Genomic DNA, 24,877 nt, shown 5'->3' on the forward strand with positions numbered 1-24,877 from the left:
ACACACACACACACACACACGCACACACGCACACACACACACTTTCAGAAGATGTGTTGCTTGCATACCATAAAATCCCACTGCTATTTGGCAATATGTATTGCAATGGACAAGAGTGGGGGCTTATTTAATGCCAAAGATGGCCTCATCTTGATGTTGCCATAGCAACAAAATGTCCCAAAGCGGTCTCTTGAATGCTGGGGGGGGGGAGAGTTTGCCTCTGCCTTGTGGCATTACCAGTAGCAACAGAGGTGTTTCCACTCAGTCTGTGTCTGATTGGTTGTGATGGACATCTCTATTACACCATCATCCCTCTAGCAACCTCCCAAAATACAGCCTCAATCAAGACAGAATGGCTCATCAGGGCTGAAGAATTCCAATCCTGTTACTTGATGGAGCTGCAATTAACTGTCGGGGCTGCTTTATAACCCGTGTGTCTGTCTTGGGAGCGTTGTGGTGGGAGGCGGGGGGGATGAGGCAGCAGCTGCTGTGAGAGGACACGAGCTGGGACAGCATCACAACATTTAGAAGAGATGACTAGGAGTATGTTTACATGCACATAATATTGCGGGTTTTGCCCTAATTACGAAAAATTCCGATGATTTTCCGACTAAGCTGTTTATATAGCTAAAAAAAGTAAGTATTCCACTAATATTCCTGTTTACATGTAGCCGTGTAAAACAGTTTTTTGATGTTTTACGGAATATGGAATATGTTTACATGACCTGTACAAAATTCTGAATACTGTCATATTCTGAATAATAGTGGAATATGGTGCATGTAAACGTAGTGAGTGATGAAGATGAAATAAAGGGCAGCGGTTTGCCCAGAATCTTAATTTCTGACAACATGGTTTGTAAAAAAGAAGAATGTTCCGGGAAAAAATGATGAGTGCTCAGACCAAGGCAATGAGAGAGAGAAAAACTGACTTTAAATTAGAGAGTGGGATGAAATAGAGAGGAAACACACTGAGCATAAGAGTATAAGTGGTTACAGGTTCTGATAGAGAGGAGAGAGGAGGTATGGAAGGACAAAAAAAGGTCATGAGCGGGACGCTGTGAGGTTGTGTGTAGCTGAGCCAAATCAGGCTGGAAGCTCTATAAATAGTCCTATAAATGTACTTTTGAGGTGTACAAAGGTTGACTTTCTTGGAATCAATGAAAATATGATCACCTCAGAGAGAAGGGCAACAGTGACTCATTTGGCACAAGAGATTTAATTGATGTGGTTTAAGAGTGAACACAAATTGTTATTTTAAACTAAATTTTAAAACTTTTTTTTTTTTATAGTTGTGGGGGAGAGGGATATGAAAACATGAAAGTTGGGCTGATGACATGCAATAAATGCCCTCCAGCTGAAATTGAACCAGTGCATATATGATATACTGTACATCTGGACCTACCTGAAACATGCATGTACAGTCCCTGACAAAAGTCTTGTTGCTTATCTGTTTTGTAGAAACACCTGCTATTAACCTGACTTTTAATTAATCAATTGGTGTAAGAAATGGCTCATATGAAAAGCTAAAACCCTCCCAAATGATGTTATGCACTGAAATAAATTGTTTCACTAAAAAAAATTTATTATTTAAACGACAGACGGTCAAATTTTGGCAAGCAAAAGTTTTGTTGCCTACACATAAATTGAACAAATTTACTACAAATACTAAAATATGTCGCAAATTAATATAGGTGCTGTGAGATTCAAATTTAATATCTTGTATGACTTCCATGAGCTTGAAGGACTGCATCCATGCGGTTTGGTAAGGATTCAGACCATGTATTGATGAAGTCATCAGGAATAGGTAGGAAAGCAGTCTTGCTCAGAGTTCATCAATATTCTTTGGTTTGGTCTTCCATGCTTCCTCTTTCATCCGACCCCACATATGCTCCATGATGTTCATGTCTGGTGACTGGGCCGGCCAATCCTGGAGCATCTTGATCTTCTTCGCCTTGAGGAACTTTGAAGTGGAGATGGAAGTATGCGATGGAGCACCATCCTGCTGGAGAATTTGACCTCTTTTATGGTTGGGAATATAAGAGGTAGCTAAGATTTCTTGGTATTTGGGACTATTGATGTTGCCTTCCACCCTGTAGATCTCTCGCACACCCCATACTGGATGTTACCCCAGACCATGATTTTTCCACCACCAAACTTCACTGTTTTCTGGGTTCTGGGTTTTTCTGGGTTCTGTTAAAAACAACTATTCCTAACACATCTCATCTGTTGAACTATATTTAAAAAAAGTGCACAGTACAAACACCTCTGAATATTTTCAACACTTAATGTTTATTTTTATATTCCTTTCCCTTTTCTTTGTGTATCCTATAACATATATCTCCATGTTGACGTATTAATTTATTTACTATTTAACCTTCCTTGTCGAAGTTAAGGGCACTGGCTCTAGCAAAACATACACATCTCACTGGCATGATCATTTGTGGAATGCAAGCCATTTGTCCGTCACGTGCCATCTTCTTCTCTCCCGCTTCAGTTATGTTATCTAACGTTTCATTTTTTGTTGTTGTTGTCGGCATATTTGCTTTCAGCTCCTCTGGTCCTGCTCTGTTTACTCTGAGCCCTCTGTTTGTATGAACAGAGGAATTGTTGTAACGACAGACGGGATAAGAGATGGTGGAAGTAGATATTGTTTAGCAGAGCAACTGCTACCTGTCACTCTGTCACGGGGATTGATGGCTCACATTGTGTCCTTAACAAGCCGTTAGTCACAGATCAGCACTCCAGAGTGATCAAAGTAAATAAAACGGCTCTTCAGTTTTAATGATGGTGATGTTTTAAATAGAACATGGTGTATAATATATTTCTCCTCTCTCCCTTGTACTTGCAACCTCAGAGCCTGAACATAACTTTTTTGACCACCTGCCAAAGTGGCAGAGTTCCACAGTCACTTTTTACCAGCCAAAAAAAAGGTGAAAAACAGGAATTGCTGTCTCTCTATGATCCTATCCTGTCCTATTCATGGTAGCCTACTCATGGACATTGCTGTAGTGGGGGTGGGGGGGCGTGCGCCTTGAAAATCCAGCATGGAGGCATAATTTCCTATAATGGGCTGGGACACACATTCACACTCTTTAATAAAGTACGTATTGGACTTTAACTTATCATTGCACCTGCAATAATGTAGCTGTGCTCAATTTAAGTCATCCTGTACATCTCATCTGCAGTTTTTCCTGCATCCACTGTGGTTGATTGTGTGTGCGTCATTTTCACCCAGCAACTGATGGCCTTGTCCACAAAACTCTGAAAAAGTAGTTCATTTGTAATTATAAAATCCATAGAAATAGCTTCTTTTGCAACACATTCTGTCCTCCCTAAATATCCTCCCCAAATCCTCCCTCTCTCAAGCAGCTTCTCAATCTGTTCACAATGAATCTTATTTGCTGTGAAGGCACAAACTGCAGTGTGTGAAGGCTAATTTTTAGTCAGTGCAGGCACTTTCATAATGAGCCTAAGCATTATACACTCCTCTACATGCTCTTCTGAATCACAGTGCTCCGTTCCACTGGCATTCCTGTTGATGCTAATGCAAAATATTTTCATTATCTCTGCAATAAGACATTTAACAGGCTCCCTGCTCCTCAGCCCAGTGAAGAGTGCCTATAATTAGAGTCAGTCAGGCGCTGAAGCGGGGGGCCAAAGCATCACAGATGATTTGAATATGGACAAGTGTCGAACAAGCAGTGATCTGATTCCCGTAGAGCTATCAGGAAATGCTCCTGCATGAGGTCTGGGTAATTACAATGGGTTTATTCTCAAAGTTCAATGAATGTTGAAGAATGAGCCCTCGGGACTGTGATGTAAGGGTACTCACTACGTAGTAAGATAAATGCATAATGGATCACTCTAGTGAATGTAGATGTCACCCTGCTGGCATTTATACAGCTTTAGTATTGCAGCCACATGTTTAAATGTTAAATTAGTGTGTTTTAAAGGTCCCATATTGGAAAAAGTGAGATTTTAATTTCTTTTTTTTATTATAAAGCAAGGTCAAGGTGCTACATAAATGCTGTGAAAGTATCACAACGCTCAGTCCACAGAAATACAAAAATCCTGTATTCAGAAACTGTGCCTTTAAACGAGCTGTCCTGACGTCTGTTTTTTGTGATGGACTATGCTATATAGAAAAGTAGAAAGTGCCACTACAGTGTTGTTACAGTCATTCCCCAACTGCAGTGATAGAGACGCAAAGAGCGCAAATGCAGAAGACCTGGATATGCTGACCAATCAGAGCAGACTGTGCTTGTTCAGGAGGAGGTCTTAAAGAGACGGGCACTAAAACAGAGCGTTTTCAGACATATACATGTATATTCAGACCGACAGTATGAGAAAAATGTTGTTTTTTGAGCTTTAAAGCACATAAACATGTTCTAGTAGAAACTCAAAATGCAAGTACAAACCTGAAAATGAGCAAATTATGGGACCCTGAAAGGAAAACATTAAGACACAAGAGCTGCAGTAGTCCTTGTCCTTGACCTGCAAATGTCATTAGTTTTGCGGATGGTACATGTAAACATAAAAATAAATTTCCACATAATGATGGCGTTAGATGATTTACACAAGTTATTATAATTCATCCTGAAGGGGGACAGGAATTCCTGCACCACATGTCATGGCAATCTATCAACCATAGCGCCAGTAGGGTAACAAGGTTTGGTTTTCGCAGCAGCCATCTTTATGCAAAAAATAGCGCTCGCATTCAAGACTATAGAAACCACATCTGTTCACCTCGAAAACAGAAGATTAAAATTGGAGTTTGCAAAGAGACACTGTACAGCTGAGAGCTGTGACGACCGCAGCCTTGATGCATTGATATTTTGAGTTTAAGAGATATTCTTCTGCATCAGCTGTCTGCAAACATGAGGTGAAAATTAAAGCTTTTGCATAACCTTTGGATATTAATGAACACCCATTACATTCAAGCCATTGCTAAATGAGTTGCTACAAAGCTAATTAAGACAATCGGCTCCACACAACTGTTTTTCTCAGAATTTATCATGGGGGTGACAGATACTACGCACTGTAGCTTTAAACTGGCTTGTTAACATTTTTTACCCATTGCAGGTTGTGAGGTTTTTAATAATGAATACTGATAATCTTACAAATCCATTTCGGGCAATGCTGGAAAGCAAATTGAAAGATTTCTTTTTCACAGATTTATCAGAACATGCACATTGTCAATGAATGTCATTTTCAACTCTGCTAACTGGTTTCTTTTTAACTGCTCTACTGTTTACTGTGCAGTAAATCCATCAAACAAATAATCAGCCCATAACTAATATTGGCACTATAAAAATGTCATGGAGTGCCAGGGCTTGTTTTGTCACCATATGCTGCGTTGGAGGTGCATTTGTGGTGTTGCTGCTGGGCCTGCTTTGCTTCTCTTTGCATCACTGTGAAGTCTTTCCCTTTTTGCGGGTGATGTATTGGTGAAGTGTTTATGTTGTGAGGCAGGTGCTACAATGACAACACGACTGAGAGCAGTTCAGTGGAGGCTGAGTGTTTTTCTACCGCTTTGACTTTAGCTGTAGACGTAGAAGTTTGGAAATTGAGAGTAGGGACCATGTTTCCCGACTGTATCATCACTATCAGTACCAAAAGATATGCACACTAGTTTAACTTCATTAATGTGGAGTACTAGTGATTATTCTGACGTTTTATGGAACAAATAAGTTTCCCTCCTGCCTGTGGATTTTAATTTAACGCCCACTTCTTTTTCTTTGTATTCTAGGACTTATTTGAAATATTGTCTTGTTAGTGTGTTTACAAAACACATTTTATTAGCAATGTAGTTCACACTTGCTCACTTTTACAGTTACCTACTTTTTGTGGGGTCAACACAAATATGGCTATGTAGCCGTTTTAAATACTTTGTTATCCAGTAGAACATTGCTGTGTCGTAGCTGGCCCTGGTGGGCATGTGGAGCGTATATGTGTGTGTCTGGGCCGTGGCAGCAGGGTCTCCATGCCAGTGATGTCAGTGATTCTGGTGTCAGTCTCAGTTATTACTGGCACCGTGTTGTTCCCAGTCTGCCAGCAGTGCCGAGCGACTGCCCCGGCTCTGAAACCAGAGATGAGGGGGGTGCTGCCTGGCAACATAAAAGCGCTGTGATGTAATGAGCTAAATGATTTGTCGTGCATCAGCTCTTAAGAAGTTGAGGTCATACACCAGGTAGTAGCAGGGCCACTTTACCTACACTTCCTGTCTGAACAATAAACAACGGGTGTGACAAAAGGGAGCCCGGTGAGTGGGTGATGAGCTAAAGAGGTAGCTGCTTTGCGCAAGCTCTAGATGTACCTCTAAGTTGTCCTCTTTGTGTTAAACTATTGGATCCTGTATATATAAAAAACATATTTGATGAATTGTATCTTTTTCTGGTATTTACATTAGCACAACCCTCCAGCCTTACTTTAAAAGCCTTTGTCATAAAGCACCTTGAAAGCTTAGCCGTCACCACTACCAAGGAAATGTGGCACCAAAGACTAGCATTATGGGTTGTGCTTATCAGCCTGATAGTCCCACATCGTAATAATCCACATTACTATGCTTTTGGTGCCAATGGGCACCCTGGTGGCATGCCACAGTGGCAGATAAATGTCTGGTTTTTTACTACTTAACCTGACAAAACCTCTGTGGGCTTTTATACACCTTCATTTAATCAAACAAGGGGACAATTCTGATTGCTTTCTAGCCTGAGTGGGAGTGAGGAACGGAGTGATGGTGAGAGAGAAGGACTGTGAGAAAATCAAATAAAAGATGCTCTTTGTGTTTGTGATGTTTGCTGGATGTGTGGGTGGGTAGGTGGTAGTGTACAGTGGTGCTCAAAAGTTTACATACACATGCTTAAGTTGACTAAAAAGAGGGAAATAAAAAAATCATGTTTTGGAAATTATTTTAATACCTAAATTAAAAAATGAGGTAAAATCCAACCTTTAAGGACACCAATTTTCTTGTGAATGAATAAGTATTGTAAATAAATAAATGTTCTATTTAAACAGGGGTCATAAGTATACTACCCTATGTTAAATTCCCATAGAGGCAGGCAGATTTTTATTATTAAAGGCCAGTTATTTCCTGGATTCAGGATATTATGCATCCTGATAAAGTTCCTTGGCCTTTAGAAATAAAGCCCCAATCATCACATACTCTTCACCATGCTTAGAGATAGGCATGGTTTATTTCAGTTAGACTAATACCTGTTTGATTTGCATTGAGAGATTATTTTATAGAAAGTATCCCATGCCTATCTCAAGCGGTGAAGAGTATGTGAGGATGTGGGGCTATTTAATCTAAAGGCCAAGGGAACTTTATCAGGATGCATAATATCCTGAATCCAGGAAATAACTGGCCTTAATAATAAAAATCTGCCTGCCTCTATGGGAATTTAACATAGGGGTATGTATACTTATGACCCCTGTATTTAAATAAGAACATTTATTTATTTACAATACGTTATTCATTCACAAAGAAAATTGGTGTCCTTAAAGGTTGGATTTTACCTCATTTTTTAATTAGGTATTAAAAAAATTCCCAAAACATGATTTTTTTATTCCTCTTTTTAGTCAACTTAAGCATGTGTATGTAAACTTTTGAGCACCACTGTATGGCTGTGAAACCTGCACAAGACATGGTGGCAGCAGCATGGAGCTGAACCAAATGTGTCACATGTGTCATGTTCGCTGGGCCAAGGAAGGAATTTGCTGGCAGCGGCGGCCTGCTAAGGAATTCAGCAGGCCAACTGAGTGTATGTGTGTGTGTGTGTGTGTGTGTGTGTGTGTGTGTGTGCGTGTCGGAGTTTGTGTGTTTGTAGTGGTCAGATTGTATTCCATCTCTTTACCGCCCGGCCAGTTATAGGACTAAGCTAGTATGCTGGTGCACCCTCCTCCTTCAGACAGGAAGAGCGTGCTGTTCACCCAGCGTTCGCCCACATTCTCATGCTTGGAGGGGAGCAAAAGTAATGAAGCTGCAGCAGTGACCTTGTGGACACAGGTAAACAAATACAGAAAACCTTCTGGGGCTTTCTGTTTTGTGCTTTTCTTTCTGCATATGGTGTGGAAACGTCCTGCATTTTTTTTGTCTTAGTTTTATTTTTACAGTGCCAGTGGCAGAACAAGGTGGAAGTGCGCTCTAGTGACAGCAGCAGCAGCACTGAGCTGCTGGCAGGGCTGCTCTGTCCCTACTGCCAGCTACCAATAGAGCAACACAAGGTGTCTCACAGATGTTTCTTGGACTGATAGTATGCTTGAAAGCTCCACAACTGTTAGTCTATATTATATTGTATCTCTCTGTATGGCTGCAGCCCAGCTTTGTCTTGGTCAGGATAGTGAGCTCTTCAGTTTGCTGTAGCACTGTGGTCCTCCAGAGCCAAAGACTAGAGGCAGGATGCCAGAGACCATTCACTGCTCTATAGTATTATTTCAACCTGGTCAGAGTGGGATGATAAATGGATTTACAGTTTCTGTTTTTGCTAAATAACCTGAAAGGTATTATGATTTGTTGATTAGTTAAAGACTGTCTAGAGTCAAGTCAACTTTATTGTAAATCTGCAATATGTGCCAGACATACAGAGCAATTGAAAATATGTTTCTCTTCGACCCACGATGCAAAAAGAACACGTACAACAGGTATAATATAAAAGATAAGACATGTATGCAAATAAAGAAATAAAAAAAAAGATAAGTAATATGTACAATAAAGTAATTCTAACTAGTGCAAATGTAAAGCAAAATCCAACAGTACCAAAAACTAAAGATAGGGTCGGCAATGCAGCAACTAAATAATTAATTTCTCACTAAATCACATTTCTTTCCGTTATTTAGCACAGGGCCCAGATGTTTCTTTTGGCAAAGCATAAGTTTTGATATTGCGTACTTAGAGAATCTAAAATTACAAAATCACATTTTTAATGTTATGTAATTTTATTTAAAAACATTGTATACAAATTTTGGTCAGTATGTCTAAGCATTTAAAAATTATTGAATGACATTATTGGAATACAATGTTCAAAACCCGGCGCCTAGATAGCTCACCTGGTAGAGTATGTGCCCCTGTACAGAGGCTCAGTACTTGATGCAGTGGCCACAGGTTTGGTTCCGACCTGCAGCCCTTTGCTGCATGTCATTCCCCTCTCTCTCCCCCTTTCATGCCTAAGCTGTCTTATACAATAAAGGCCTAAAATGCCAAACATAATCATCTTTAAAGAAAAAGAGTTCAAATCCTCAGATCTGTAATCAGTGGTTTAATCCACTATAATCCTATTTGTATTAAAACGATTTATGATTATCAGTTTGCATGGACTAATGACTAATAATCTGGTGTGTTATATCAGTTTATTGGCAGATATGTGTACTGCTTAAAGTTAGTGTTTATGTCATGTAAAAATATATAATAATTAGAAAACCCATTTTATTAGTGTTTTTTTTTTTTTTTACTATTTATTAAATTACTATTTATACTCTGTGTACACTTTGTTAGTATCACTACACACAGGCCTGAAATACACACACACACACATGCTCAGGACCTATTCATGCACAAATGGAGAGATGTCAGAGGGGGCTGGACCGGCACCCTGAGCGGTTGGAGGGGGTACAGAGCCTTGCTCAAGAGCACCTGGCAGTGCCTTGGAGATAAAGTGGCATCTCTCCAGCCACCCACTCCGTACTTTGGTCCTCATGGGGACTTGAACCGGCGACCCTCCAGTTCTTAACCCAAGTCCCTACAGACTGAGCTACTGCCACCCCAATATATATTATATATCATAGTAAACATTAATGTAGTATTATCAGTATACAAACTACTATTTCATTCAAAGTAACGGATGATTCACATCACAAGTTACCAGAGCTCAGTTTATGTCTTGAGACAGTTAATACAAAACACAGTGATGTAATCATTTTCCAATAGGGTGAGAATAGCAAGCAATTAGTATCCATCTGTATTGCTAGTGACCAGAAAATGTTCAGCTTTACTTTTTGTTAAATAACTTTAACTCCAATTACTGGCTAGTTGTCCAGCATTAAGACTTATTTGAGAATCTTAACAACAAATGGGTCTAGCTTCAAGTTCATGTTGTTGGTCAGAGCTGGAGGCTGAAAACATCATCAGGGAGCGGTCCTGACTTTCTGTGACTGTTAAATAATCAGAGCAGCGGTGCCGGCGGCCCACTCTGCAGGCTGCCAAAAATCAACAGCGATAATGTTTTAACCTACTTTTGTCCTGCGGCCAAATCGGACCCCTTTTACAGCTGTGGCATTGTGCAACTCAATTAGCTGATTTTTATTTAAACATTAGGCCATGCACCAATGTGTCATTTAGTTCTTGGCAGAGGTGTGTGTGTGTGTGTGTGTGCGCGCGTGTGTCTGTGTGTCTGTGTCTGTGTGTGTCTGTCTTTGTTATCGAATTAGAGACAGGAAATGACTGGTACTGGTCTGTGCTCCCTCCAATAGATTTTAAATTACTTTCTTTACAAAGAGCACATTTTGTGACTTCCCCATTTGGATTGATTTAGAGGCCAGTCTGTGTTAAACTGGACAAATGTAGAGATTTCCGTGGTGTTGGGTCATTTAGCCAAGAAGAGAAGAGTAATTTGGCACCCGGTCTTCTGCTTTTTGACTTGAAAAGGTAACATAGTGTAGTGTTCAAAATAACTTCTACTGGGAGTGCATTTTAAAGACTTTTTAACACTGGTCATGTTTGCTCACCTACTGTACAGTGCTGTAAAATGTTAATGTAGTATTATACTCGACTTGGAGGTGACTAGGATAGACACACAAACATGCATACACAGTGACCTGCCTTTTTATGAAACACGCATATCCTCACCCACACATACTGTAAATGCAAGCATCATTGCTCTCTCGCTCTGTCTCTCTCTCTCTGTCTCTTGCTCTGTCTCTTTTTCTGTGTGTGTCTCTCTCTCTCTCTCTCACTCTCTCTCTCTCTGTCTCACACACACACACACACACACACACACACACACACACACACACACACACACACACACACACAGTACAGTGTGCTCTGAATGGCAATGACCTTGCTGTGTTTCCCCACACTGCACCGGCAGCACTCCTCCCCTAGCCCTCCCTCGCTGCACTTCAAACACATTTCATCTGGAAAAACCCTTTAAATAGACGTGACCTTTGACTGAGAGAACACTCACTCGCCAAATCATTTAGAAACACACCGTCTGTTACACATCTGTTAAAACACAGGCAGGTTTGTTCGGTGGCAAACGACACAAAGACAAATTCCCGTTAGTTATTGGAGATGAGAGTTGCGGGCAAAACCAACCGAAACATCGGTCACAGTCAGAAGGAAGTGTGGCTTATCGGTGATGATGATGCATTGATCAGCCCAGCGTCGATTTAAAAGAAATGTCAGAGTGCCATGGGTAGCATTTTAACTGCAGTAACTCATTACCACATCGTTATCAACTGAACACAAATCAAGAGCACAGATGAGAAGCCTGACAGCCTCAATCAGCCTCCCGTTTACTGTGTCTGACCTGATGTAATCAGCTGGGTTGCTTTATGGCAAAACACATGCTTTTGGCTTCTTTTGGAAATTGAGTTGGTTTATCTTGCTCTAATGAATGCTCACTGTTATTACCAGCTTTCCCTGGCTCTCATCTTCCATGCTCTTCAACATACTGTACTTACATAAATCCAAATACATATTTGCTACTAACAATAGTATCCTGATTGTTTCAAAAAGCAACATTGTTTCCTTAATGCAGCTGTGAGTGATTTTTGGGACCCCTTTGAACCAGAAATGCATTAGTGAATTTGTTAAAGTGTATTGTTGTTGACTGCAAATAGTTTATAGCAGAAGCTTGCTGAAAGTATTTTGAGAGTGCGGCAAGTAATATGAGATAATATGCTCCTTTTCTGTCTGTGTAAATGGTACATTGGTTATATAACGGTGTACTTTGTGTATGAATTTCTGTGTTGGAACACACAAACACAATAAATGTTGAAGACAGTGGGTTGCTTTTGAAGTTCTTTGCTAGAAACAATTAAAAAAAATCAGTGAATTTGTTGTGTTCAAACTATGACAGTTTGTCAAAGTTAGTGAATACAAATCAGAAAAAGATGAGATACCATAAAGAAGAGCTTGACCGAAGGTAATGCTCCTTAAGTGTGAGTTACCAGACTGCAATTTGTGTATTCATTTCCAAAATATTTATATCAATTTGAATTTAGATGATTGCAATTATAAATCCAAATTAAAGTCCCTATGTAGCACCTTTTTTAAAGCTAAAAAATAACAAGTTTAAACTTGAAATCAAGTTTGAAATCAAGTCCAATTGTTCTTTACTCCTCCAAAAACAATTATTTTATATTGATCAGGTTATCAATAGGCAATTACAAAGATCAACAATGGCCAATCATGACTCAGTGCGGTGAAAAAGTTAATGTCTGGAGTGTCCCATTAAACTTTTGTTTAATGTCTGACTACTATAACAAAGGTACTGGCACAATGTCACACAGGTTGTAAAGAGGCATTGATTATAAAGATATGCCCGTTTTCTTTTTGGCACAAGGACAAAAAGTAAGAAAGACCTTTAGACTTTAAATTGGTTTCAGAGCTGTGATTAATGATTTATTTCTGTTATTGATTCATCAAAATAAATCAAATTATTTTGTTATCAGTTATTTTTCCGATTAGTTGACAACTTTTTGTAGTCTATAAAATGTCAAAAAATAATGAAAATGTCCACCACACTTCCCCAGAAACCAAGGTGATGTTGTGAAGATATTAGATTCATAATGATATGTATAATATACACCCTCCTAATGAAATTTGTTGGTGATTCAATTTCAGTCACTCTTTTAATTATTTCAGCAGCACTACGTGGTTTTTCTGTAACTTGGCTACAAGGACAAACAGGAGTAAAGCAACTGGAGTTCCTTGAGAGACACCGTGACACCCAAGTCATATGACAGCAGGTGCAGTGTGTGTGCGCTGAACGCCAGAGAGAGAGAGCGAGAGAGATCATGTGTGATCATGTATGTTTGCGTGACAGGTGCTATGTGTTGCTGTCATGGACAGCGGCGTGTTTATGTAACCCCGGAGGGTTACCGCCCGTCCTTCATTAATGTCATGTGGGGATCAACCGGGGCAGCAGAGTCAAACGCAGAGGCACAGAGCTGACCCGCTGACAGCAGTTCCGTGGTCAAGATTGTCTCTTAAGAGGGAGATTCAGTTCAATTCCCTAATGTCAGGCCTGCCTTTGAATAGGAAACAAAGGCTTCTTCAGCTGCAGGGGGGCTAGTCTGATAAATGGAGATCAATCGAGAGGACCATCAAAATTATTAAACTGGCTTGAAAGGCAGAGTGGTCTTTGACTATTTTTTACCTCAGATGACAAAGTAATGAACCATTTTCCTGCACAGCTTGTTTGGGTCTCTGTGTTTGGTCAGAAATAGGGATCGACTGATACTGTTTTTTCTAAGGCCGATACCGATTATTACTAGTTAATGAAACGGATTACCCATATTTGGAACCAATACATTTTTTTTTATGTAACAAAGTACTTCAACACAAAACTTAGTTTAAAGGGTTTAAGCAATTATTTAATAAATAACACACTTTCAACATAATACCCAGTAAAAGATAGTCAGATAGTGTTGTGGGCGGGACGTTAAGTCAGACTCAGTGGTGAGGGAAGGCTAAGCAGAGGGACAGACACAGAGCTGCAGCGGGGCCAAAGTAACACTTTTTAATTCATTCACTTCATCGGTGAAAAAGAGTAACTACCCTTTTGAAAAAGGGTAAATACCCTTCTGAAAAAGAGTAACTAACCGTCTGAAAAAGGGTAACTTATCATTTAAAAAACTTTCAAAAACAGTAACTACCTTTTTTTGTGTACCTTATTGTGAAGTGTTACCGTTTTGCTATTTAAAAAAAAAAGAAAATCGTAAGGATAATAACTTCATCCGAGAACAACATATTTTGTTTTATGAAATGGAAAAGAGAGATTTCAGAAAACAATTAAGTCATCACTGCCACGCTGCAGGTAAACACCTTTCATTGAAAGCTACATGCATAGTGTTAGCATCAAGTAGGCCTTTCGTTCAGCGGGAGTTGGGCCTTTTTTGTTGAGAAATAGCTTTTTTAATGATATGGTTGTTATGTAAGTCACTCATGGCTGGAGAGCTGACAGGGGAAGGTTGAGTCGTGCCTCAGTTGTCCTTGGAGATTAAAGTTTACGGGACAGCTGCACAGTACGCTTTTAGCAGCTGCTGTGTTGCAGGTGCACTGATATGTTACCGTAGCCACAGTATGGTACAGTATAGAATAGAATAATTGGAGATGTAATACATCATGAACACTATGAAAGGCTGAGCAGAAGCTTTGAATTGAAAGCCTTCACCCACTCATCTGACCCATATGGGCTACATTTTGAATGCCTTTTAAAAGTTTTTGTTTGCGTACAATGAGTTAATACAAAATGTATCTGTACCCTTGTATCACAGCTCTCGTCATTTGGAATGAGATAATGTAGCATATTAGCACTCGTGTCAAAATAAACATGTTACTACAGAGGTTTTTGGCATAAAAACAAACACAGTTTTCTGTTTTCTGGAAACTTGATATGAGTCAGCAATTATATATACTGGACTTTATAAAGGGGAAAATCAATCAATTGGCAGATATTTAGGGCCATTGGTCTTTTTGTGTTTGATAAAACTTGGCCAGGATTACAGAACGCCCAGCCTTGTGAAACACAACCCATCCTACAACTGTATCAGCTGTTTGGTGAGTGGCCACGTGTTGCCTACTGTAGTAATGCAAGCAGCCAGAATTCTCGCATACTTCATAATATTTCAAATGGAGACAGAAAATGTATTGGCTTAAAATTATTTTTTGATGGCATGTGGCAGCTTGTTGATAAGTGGCCATGGTAAAAGCTAGATAATATGTTATCTGTTACATACACCATATATATTTTATGTAATAAGGATCAGGTGTTGGAGCTGCATTGACCTTTTTTTGGCCTCTTGGAAGCAGATTCTAAAGGTATAACTGAAATCACATTTGACATATTGCAGACTTGTAAAATTGAATAGCTACTGTGTGTGCCAACCACAAAAAAAGGGTTTTTCAGAGCTTGTTTCGCCAAAATCAGCTCTCTGCTGTGGCTGTCTTGTGTGTGACTGTTAAAGAAACCAAATAGGTCACTCCGGGTAGAAACCGTATGCTCTTTGAATCTTAGCAACTGACAAAAACAGGGATATTTCTGTTTTAGACACTGATACTTTTATGTCACCCAACACTTCGACTAAAAACAGCACCATTGTCACTGAGGAAAAATAGCTACGAAAAATGGGCAATGGACCCTTTAGCTCTACTTTCAGCATTCCCTTTAAAGCTCAGGTCATCGTTGCCTCAGCTCGACTGAAATGACACCATCACGTCTACTACGTACATCTCGTACTATTTTGAACCACGGCCGCTGATAAACAAGCTCTCATGACACTGACACGCTGTTCCCATTCATATTCTGTGAGCAATCAGACATGGATTTATCAGTTACCCAGGAGAAGTGCTTCACATATCAGCTGAGGAATAAAAACGTCTTTGTGTGATTTCACGCATTTGATTTTCAACTAGAGAAACCGATAAATTCTCTTGGAAAATCAAGTTTCTTTCACCCTGAGGCTGCTTACCATTTTTTTACCATTTTACCAAGCAGTTTTTATCTTTCACTGATTTTGAGAGGGTTATACATGCTTTATATGTAGGTGTTAGCCAGGCCTCCCTCTCTAGATTACAAATGGTTCAAAACGCTGCCGCTCAACTCCTTACCGGCACTCGTAAACAAGATCACATCAAACCTGTTTCTTGCCTCCCTTCATTGGCTACCGGTTTGCTTTAGATGACATTTTAAGATTCTGTTGTTTGATTTTAAAGCTCTTAATGGACAAGCCCCAGCTTATATTGCTGAACTACTGAAGCCGCACTCTCCTCTAAAGGTCATTGAGGTCTGCTGACCAGCTACTCCTTGTTGTCCCTGGAACGCGGCTCAAAACTAGGGGAAATTGAGCATTCTCAGTCTTGGCCCCCAAGGCTGTGGAATGAATTAACTCTGCATGTCAGATTGGCCCCAAGCCTTAACATGTTTAAATCACGACTTAAAACTCACTTTTATTCATTGGCCTTTAAACCTGCTTGAGAGTTGTATTCTGCATTTCTATTTTTCAGTTTGTTACTTGTTTTAAATGTTGGTTTTGCTACTTGTGTCTTAAATCATGTCAACGTCCAGCACTTTGCTCAACCTGGTTGTGTTAAATGTGCTTTATAATTAAAGTTGGATTGGATATCCAAATTTCCTGCAAGGCTCACTGCCGTCATAAATAGCTCTTTACCAATTAATAGTCTGTCAAGGTAATCACTTTATAGGTTTAACATATTGCATTCAATTTCATAAGCTCTCTGTGAATACTGCATGCATCTATTAGTTCTTACACATTTGTGTGAATGAGAGAATCGTGTCTTACGGCTGTCATCATGGCATAATAAGCATTACTTCTTAACATGTTTATCATGCATTTGATTTATTGTAGTAACCCGCACATTTTGTTTAATATGTGTTAATATAAAAGTGTCTGAGCTTGCTTCGCGTCACACATTCACACTTGGAAGTTATTGCTGTCTTCCGGAGCAGTGCAAAAGAAATAATACTGTTTATAGTGGGATGGATTCACATTAACATGTTAAACCATTAATCTAATAATGATGTTAATGATGTAGTAATCCTGTTAGCATAATTTCCTACTAACACACTTATTAACATTTTCCTGCCAATGTTATTCAATTTTTTGCACAATCTACCAAAAAAGAGCTATTCCATACATATTCATACCCTTATAAAAATGTATCACCATAGACAAATGTCAGTTTTCTTATTATTTTAAATGATTTTGATATTGCCAAAAATCTGCCCTTTCTTAAGAAAGAAAACAAAAAGGTTACAGTATGAACTCTTATGTTTTTGCGTCAGTGGTTTACCTTTAACAGGTTGTAAGGACTTTCTCCGATCTGTAACCATAATGCAACATACCTAATATCTCCTTCATTGACACAGCTGTTTATCGGTTAAACAGCGCCGAGCCGTTGAGCGTCGGCTGTGGAATTTGTTGCAAGGAGAGTTTTCAGTCATAATTCATGGCTCAGAGGTCTGTCAGGATGATCAGTTTTTTTCTTTTCATGCCAAAAGTGATTGATTATAATTCCATCCTTTTCAGACAATTATTAAATCTTAGAGCGCCTCCGACTCGGCCACAGGGCTATTTGTTATGTCTAAACAGGGAGCACATCCCCCTGAGGGTTGCCACTATCTAGAGAACTGGGTGTTTTTGTCCTCTAACACACACTCTGGCAGCATGACACATTTCTACTGAGAGCAAAGGTCCTCCATTGCTCCTAAACTTCCACTTTTGCATTTCATTCTAGAGATTTTTTATGGCCAGCTGTCTTACATTTATTTGTAAATGTGAGTACCGTCCCCTGTGGGCCACCTTAGGTGATTCGTCAGGGTTTATGGAAACCATAAATTCTTTGCATTATGCTCCGGATGTTTGGGTTTTCTTTTTGGGTACCTAACAATCGGAACGCACATCCCGCAGCAGTTAAGAATGTTGACAGCCAGCAGTAGGAGAAAAGGCCAAACTCCTCCAAAGCACAGTAGAAACTACAAGGAATACAACCTGTATAGTCACTGTACAGTTGGCCAATCACTTCTGTTAATATTGTGGGATTTTCATGTTGTGTTCGTTTAAACCTTGTTTTCTAAGAGACATTTAGTTGTTTCTATTCTTTGCTTTGCTGACATTCCTGTATGTCTTTTGAATGATATCCATGCAGTACACCATCATGACTGGGATGTGCAGAAGTGTCCAGCTGCAGGTCCTCTTCTTGCATCTAGATGCAGACTCCAAGAAACATGTTGAAACCCACAACAAGTCCTTGCAATGTTATGATTTTTCTAAATATGGTTACAAGTTAATGGGGCCTAAAGGGGGTATGCTTTGGTAATTGATTGACTCGTACAATTACACTCACATCAGCTTCTTCTGGACTTCACTGTCACTTAAGGAAACCTAAAATCCAAATTTGATGGGAAAAAACAAGATAGGGACAAGTGGTGTATTCAAGAACTTGTGAACTTTGAAGGCAATATATGGCTTTAGTAAGTGACCAATGTGATGTACATATTTGTCTGTGGTTTTTGTCTATTGTCTAATATTTGTTTCTTGATTTTGTGGAACATGTGTACTCTCAAAAGTAGTTTTAGTCGTGCAACAGAAAACTCATATTGGACAGATGGTCTAGCTAGCTGTCTGGATTTACCCTTCAGAGATCTGAGAAAAGGTTAACCATAGTCCTCATAAATCCACCGGAGTAGTACTGTAATAGTAATACTAACGATAGTGGCTCAACTGACCGCAATGAAGACTAACAGACATGTATGAGCTTAAAAGAGAGTTTCTAGAGGCCGTGCATTTAGATGTGACCAGTTTCAAGTGAAAAGTTGTATTTAGGTCTCATGGAGACTGTCCTGCCCTGAAAACCCCACATGCATGTTTGTTCAAGCAACAATTATGATGCATATTTACGTTTATAGAGACGGCGCCCTCCAGCGGCCATTGTAATTGTGAAAAGAGCAAAGCAGGAAGTAAGGTGACAAAGTATACTTGTTAATTCAGTACAATGTTAGAAAAATTGTGAAAGATGTCCACCACAGTGACGTCTTCAAGTTCTTTTCTTAACAGTCCAATATCCAAAGATATGCAATTTACAGTGATGTAAAATAAAGAAACATATGAAGAGTGTTGATTCATTGTTTCAACACTATTATTATATTTCATAATCTAGCTAGGATTAGCTAAATGTATTTTGAAAAAGTGTCATCATGTTGTTGGACAATGACAAGGAAGCATACCTTTTGTTTTTGACATGTGCTGTTACATGTAGCAGCAGGTGTCCCTTTTCTTACAGATAAACACCACTTTGGTCATTACCTTCATAGTTGTTGAAACATCGACAAAAACATCAAAATAACACAGCAGCAACTGTCTGTTTTGAGGGTTTCAAGCTCCTGTTCAATTGGAGAACAGTACACACACACACACACACACACACACACACACACACACACACAAACACGCTGTGACCCTCCATGCCACCCCGTGTTGTTTACCCTGTCAAATGCTTTTACACTCGGGTTGAGGCTTAGAATGACTGACTGAATCTATAACCGATGGAGGCCCAGGCCTGCCCTGTCCAACATTTTGTGCTGAGGCCAACACTTTGGTCCACACAGGCTGCACAGGACAGTTTGGGTGGGGTGGGCATCCCACAGCCACCCCTCACATTCTACACAGGGCTGGGAAAGTCAGGAACACAGGCCCATCAGGGTGGAGGGCTTGGACAGAGCTTCTAAGCACGCTACTCCTCTGGAGAATGATCGGCTCGTGTCCGCTGTACTTGTAAACACAGTGGGGGCGAAAATCCAGGGTGATACCCTCACAGTGTTTGCAGTGCAGCCAAAGTTGCTTATTTTGTCTCCTCTCTCTCTCTCTCTCTCCTTTCATTGTCACTTCAGTCATAGCCAGAGGACCACGGCGTTTCGCCATCCTGTGACCGGACAGATTTCTCCAGAGAACATGGATTTCATCCTGCAAGAACAGTGAGTAATTGAATTTGTTACTTCACTGCAGCCTTATACATACCAACAATTAAAAAAACATACCTTTTAAAGTACAAAAATGGTCTGATGTCCGATGCTTTGGGATACATTGACTTTCTCCAGCTGTTTTGATATATATCAACACTAAAATTGGGCGAGTGAGTTGGATAGCACGCTGCGAGCTGGTTATTTTTTCTTTAAAGTGATGAAATGATACTGAAAATTAAGCTTGAAAGAAAATCCTTTTCTGCTCTTGTAGTTAGGAGGTTTGATGTAGTGTAATTGGAAAGATCTTACCCATGCCTTAAAGTTATTATTTACATAATGTTTTCCCAAGTTTAGCATTCTTTCGGTATACTTATTTACTGAGTGGGTATATTTCAAGTATCAAGACAGTTCAGGGTTGTTTCAAAGGTCCAGTGTGTAACTTGTTTAGTTGTTTGTTATCAAAATCTGTGTTGCCCATTCACAAACTTGTCATTTTTATATGAATACTGACCACCACCTTCAATTAGTATTGCTATTGGTTTGAAATTTTACATTTGCGCTTATATGAACTGGGGTAGACTCTCCGTAGTCATGCGCCATCTTGAAATACGTTAGTTGGTAAGTGACATATAGGACACACTGCGGCGCCTTTTGCGTTTTTGCTGTCACATGCAACTCAGAGGCGCTGCCGATGCTGCTAATGGGTATTGTCGCTTCCCGGCCCCAGCAACTTTGAAGAAGGAAACATGGAGGATCACAATACGTTATATCTTAATACATTTTGTGGCAGAGTAGGACAAAAAAAAACGTATCAGGAAATTTCGTAGACCGCTGGCCCTCGGGTGGTGGTGGGAGAGATTAATGTTTGGAAATAAGAGGCTGCTCCGGCCCGCTGTGCAGGTTAGTTTGACCAGTGGGCAGTGGCGGCCGGAGAGAGCGATCAGACTGGCCGGATCGGCCTCAAAACACTACCGGCCCACCGGGAGAATTCCTGACTCTCCCGATTGCCTCTCCGCCTCATGCACGTACTCATAAACCAAGTTTCCGGCACAAGAGTCCTCTTCTTTGCCCAGAAAAAGAAAAAACACATATTGAAAAAAGCAAAAGACCGGGTTTTTGATGCTTGAGGGCTACCATAGCTGTAATATGTCATTTGAACTGCATAGTGCAAGAGAGTTGATTGCAAAATATGATCTCAAATCAGAAATTCCTACACATTGGACCTTTAGGTGAAGATGTGTGATTTAAGGACATTATTGACAGGACAGCTGAAGACGTGAAAGTGGAGAGAGAGAGAGAGGGGGCATGACATGCAGCAAAGGGTCACAAGTCTCAGAGTCGAACCCAGGCCCGCTTCGTTGAGGAGTAGATCTCTATATATGGGCGCCTGCTCTACCAACTGAGCTATCCGGGCGCCCATTTCACTGCTTCTTGTATAAAGAAGTGAAAGGAGAAAATGTGTATAGATTTGTCAAGGGCATCCAGTGCTGTCGGAGGGTTCTTACTGTCCGTTAATGCTAAAGTAAGAGTCTGTAAAATGTTGCTCTCTCTTCCCGTTTGGACCATTAGAGTTGGAAAAGTCCCGCTGAATGTACTTTTAGTTGCATCGTCTTTTCTTTTTCACTTATCACATATTTGTTAAATATGAAGCTACATCCAACAGGTGGTTAGCTTAGCTCAGCATAACAACTTCGGCGGCGGGAAGTCACTACTCCTGGCGAAGAAATACAACAAATTGTGTGTTAGAGCCCAACCGATATATCGGCGGGCCGATATTAGGCATTTCCCTAAATATCAGTATTTATAATGGCCGATTTTTTAAATATTCATTCATCAGAATCATCCATAATGACAAGTAAATGATTCTGATAAATGATTATCTAAAAAATAAAAATGCACTGTCAGCCATGTTAAGAGTGTTGGCGTTGTCAACCAGAGGGCGCTCTACAACGTCCCTGTTGGCAACACTGATTATTTTTTTGTTAATGTGTTTTTTGTTCAAAGGACTTTAAGTATCATGTCTTAAGGTTGTATTTTTATACATTTATTTATCAGACCTTTAGTATATTTTATGTTATGTTGTGACAAAACAAATTATTATCATATTGTTTTAGTGAGAACTCATAAATACTCATAAATAACTAATGTGAGGGAAATCTGTTTATGTTTTGTAACTCGTTTTTTAGATAAAAAAAAAATATATATAAATATATATATATATATATATATCGGTTATTTAAATAACCACAAATTTGTATCAGTATCGGCCTTAAAAATCCTTTATCGGTTGGGCTCTATTGTGTATTAAACAAACAGGCTAGCTAAAGTGAAGACATAAAACTCCAGCACTGTGCACATCAGCTTTATTGTTAGACCGTGTTTCAGCTTATTGCTTTCATCAGGGTCATGATTAGTGGACAGATATGAGTATCGATCTTCTCAGCTGGCTCTCAACAAGAGAGCAAATACGTGTATTTCCCAAAATATTGAATTTATCCTCTAATCCTAAAGTAGAGGTGGTTGTGAGTGTTTTTCTGTGCCAATCTATGTCCATGAATGTAGTAGAAAACATTGACAATTTTATATTTTAACCAGAATGTGTTACTGTGAGTGCAACTCAAGCCTCGCAGCAAGACACTCAGTTCAGGCGACCCATCTCCCTGCAAAAGCGTCTAGTGGTGGGTCAATAAGCGAAATTCTGATGTGACAGTTCAGACTGAGGTCACATTTGAAAGAAATCAGATATGTATCTGATTTAGATATCACATATGATCACATAGAGTGGTCAAAACCTAAATTAACAATATTAAATTCCACGTGGTTCGTGCTGTTCACTGTTATAAAAATACTACAGATCTGAGTCACATATGAGCAAAAACATTTGGGATACTTTTGCCTGCAGTCTGAACGTAGCCTACGAGACCTGGTAAGTGCAGGTCTCTGTGAAATAACAAGGTCAGAGTGCTTACTCATGCCTGTTGTGGACAAAGATTTGCTGCCAGTTGCTAAACCCGACACCAGACTTTCACCCCAATAGAGACAGTCTCTAAGGTCTCAGGTACAATAGATGGGACGCTATTTCCTCTTGCTGCCTCAAATTGGGATTTAGGTCAGTAAGCCTGCTGGATTTTTGCATAAATACCTCCTCTAGCCTGAATATAGGGAAAAAAAGGCTTTTTAGGAATGTGTGCACAGGGATTTTAATTTGTTAGTGGGTGTGTGCTGTTGGAAAAATAACTGAACATCTTGTCCCTACGCTGTGAACCAGTTTGGGTGAAATATAACTCACATAATCACAGAGAAATATTTGACAGTGTTCCCTTGTTTTCAGTACTGTAGTCCACTGCCTAGGTACAGACTGCAGCTCTGTATGTTTCAGCCCGTCTTCCATTTCTCTCAGCTATTCTAATCTACCTGCATATACCCTAGTGAGGAGAATTTGAATGTCTGCTTGCAGAATACATTTGGCGAGATCATGAAACATTTAAAAAAAACACAATTGAATTTATTCCTTTGCAGCCATCATGGTGCTATTGAACTTAGTTATCGTTGCTGTTGGATTAGAAGGGTCAGAAAATGTTTTCTATGATATAAAAATAACGACAACAAAATGGTGTATTTTTCTGTGGCTCTCACATTTGGGGTTTTAAAGCTGCATATTGCTGTCAAAGTATGATTATTACTTTTTTTTTAGGTGATAGTCTGGCTTACCAGATGTAACGTGTGACACAATACAATAAAGCCTGACATCTAGCCTGACATCTCCACTGACTTCTATACTATCTTTGTTGGGAGTCGCACGTGCACCGTAGCTAGGTAAGATCACATCAACTAGATAACCCTTTCTCCAACTTTGGTCAGTACAAGGCAGGATTAGCTGGGAGACTTCTTCTAAACGAGGGGCACTTGTGGAGTACCTGCAGAACAGGGCAGGGGAAGTAGTTCTCTTGTAGATTATGGTGAGCTAGTGTGTGTTGTAGCAGTGTTTTGCCATTGAGAACGAGCTAGCATGTGCTACGGTTAGCCACCTCATCTCGACAAGAGACTTAGAAAGCCATGGAGATTTTGAACAGCTCACCCGGAGACTGAAGGCAGAGGACATTCAGAAACCTGTCTCTCACTCAAAACAGCATGGATGGTTATGTATGCGAGTGGAATTACCAGAGACACAAACTAACACCCCAAATTTTGGCTGATTAGCCCCATGTAGGTGTTTAGGCCTGTAACAATTATTACATTATTATTATACACATTATATAATCTGAATTTTTTTTTTTGTAATTGCGGTTTCTTTGTTTAACCGCAATTAATTGCTAACATTAGCTAAGGTCCGGAAAAACTTTTTATGATAATATAGAGGCGTGGTTTACTTCATAGGCTGTGTACCTGTGTTATTACATTATCCTGGTCACATAACAGTGATATAACCAAAAGATGCATCCTGGAATTAATTCAAAACTTTAATTTGTTTGAAAAAGTAATAAATAATATATATATATATATTTATTGTGAGATAATTGTACATGTCTTTTGTGTGTATGGAGTTTGGTAACTTACAAAGCATAGCTTCACCCCACTAAAACCTGCAGAAATGTCTTATCAGTCAGAATAACTGAAAAGTTATGCGTGGGTGTGCAGGCCTTGTAAAACTGAACACGTATTGACAAAATAGCTCATAATCCCCAAGGGTCACACACAGGAGGCTTTCATGTGACTCTCCTTTAACTTTTACTTCACCTTCCATCTGGTTCTGAAACCCCACAGCTCCGTAAGTGGGGGACTGTGAGGCTTTCAACCTCGAGCTCATGGACCTGAGATCAGTGCTGTTAACCTCCTGGCTTTGAATTGAAGATGTCGTTCACTCAGCCGCAGAGCTTCAGCTGATATTTAAAGGGCTCTGCTCTGCAGTAATATTTCTAATATGACTAAATTAAACTGTCATTCAGTCGAGGGAATATGCTGAGGACTCCTCAAATTTAATGAATTAGTTTTGATCATTCACAAGTTATAACGTATTGTTTTTCATTACTGTTTAGATGCATAGTCTGGATTGACGACGTTTCATTTACGGGGTTGTTCCGCCGGATGTCCGTTATATTCTTCTTTATTTGTGTTGACATTTTAAACTCCGGTGGATTCATGAGGACTATGGTTACCTGGTCCTCAGATCT

General features: G+C 39.7%; 1 protein-coding gene across 5 annotated transcripts in view; it reads left to right on the forward strand.

Moving 5' to 3' along the window:
- The window catches only part of LOC116693602 (pleckstrin homology domain-containing family A member 7), a 140,853-nt gene that overhangs the window by 53,108 nt on the left and 62,868 nt on the right, over nt 1-24,877 (forward strand). For 4 of the 5 annotated variants that reach the window (XM_032522654.1, XM_032522656.1, XM_032522655.1 and 1 more), the window contains one exon: nt 19,635-19,718. In XM_032522654.1, coding sequence (XP_032378545.1) covers nt 19,635-19,718 — 84 coding nt within the window. Of the gene's footprint in view, nt 1-7,832; nt 8,009-19,634; nt 19,719-24,877 lie in introns of those variants that run through there. The other variant, XM_032522658.1, reaches the window with a different exon arrangement.

Source organism: Etheostoma spectabile, chromosome 8, assembly GCF_008692095.1.
Source record: "Etheostoma spectabile isolate EspeVRDwgs_2016 chromosome 8, UIUC_Espe_1.0, whole genome shotgun sequence".
NCBI lineage: Eukaryota > Metazoa > Chordata > Actinopteri > Perciformes > Percidae > Etheostoma > Etheostoma spectabile.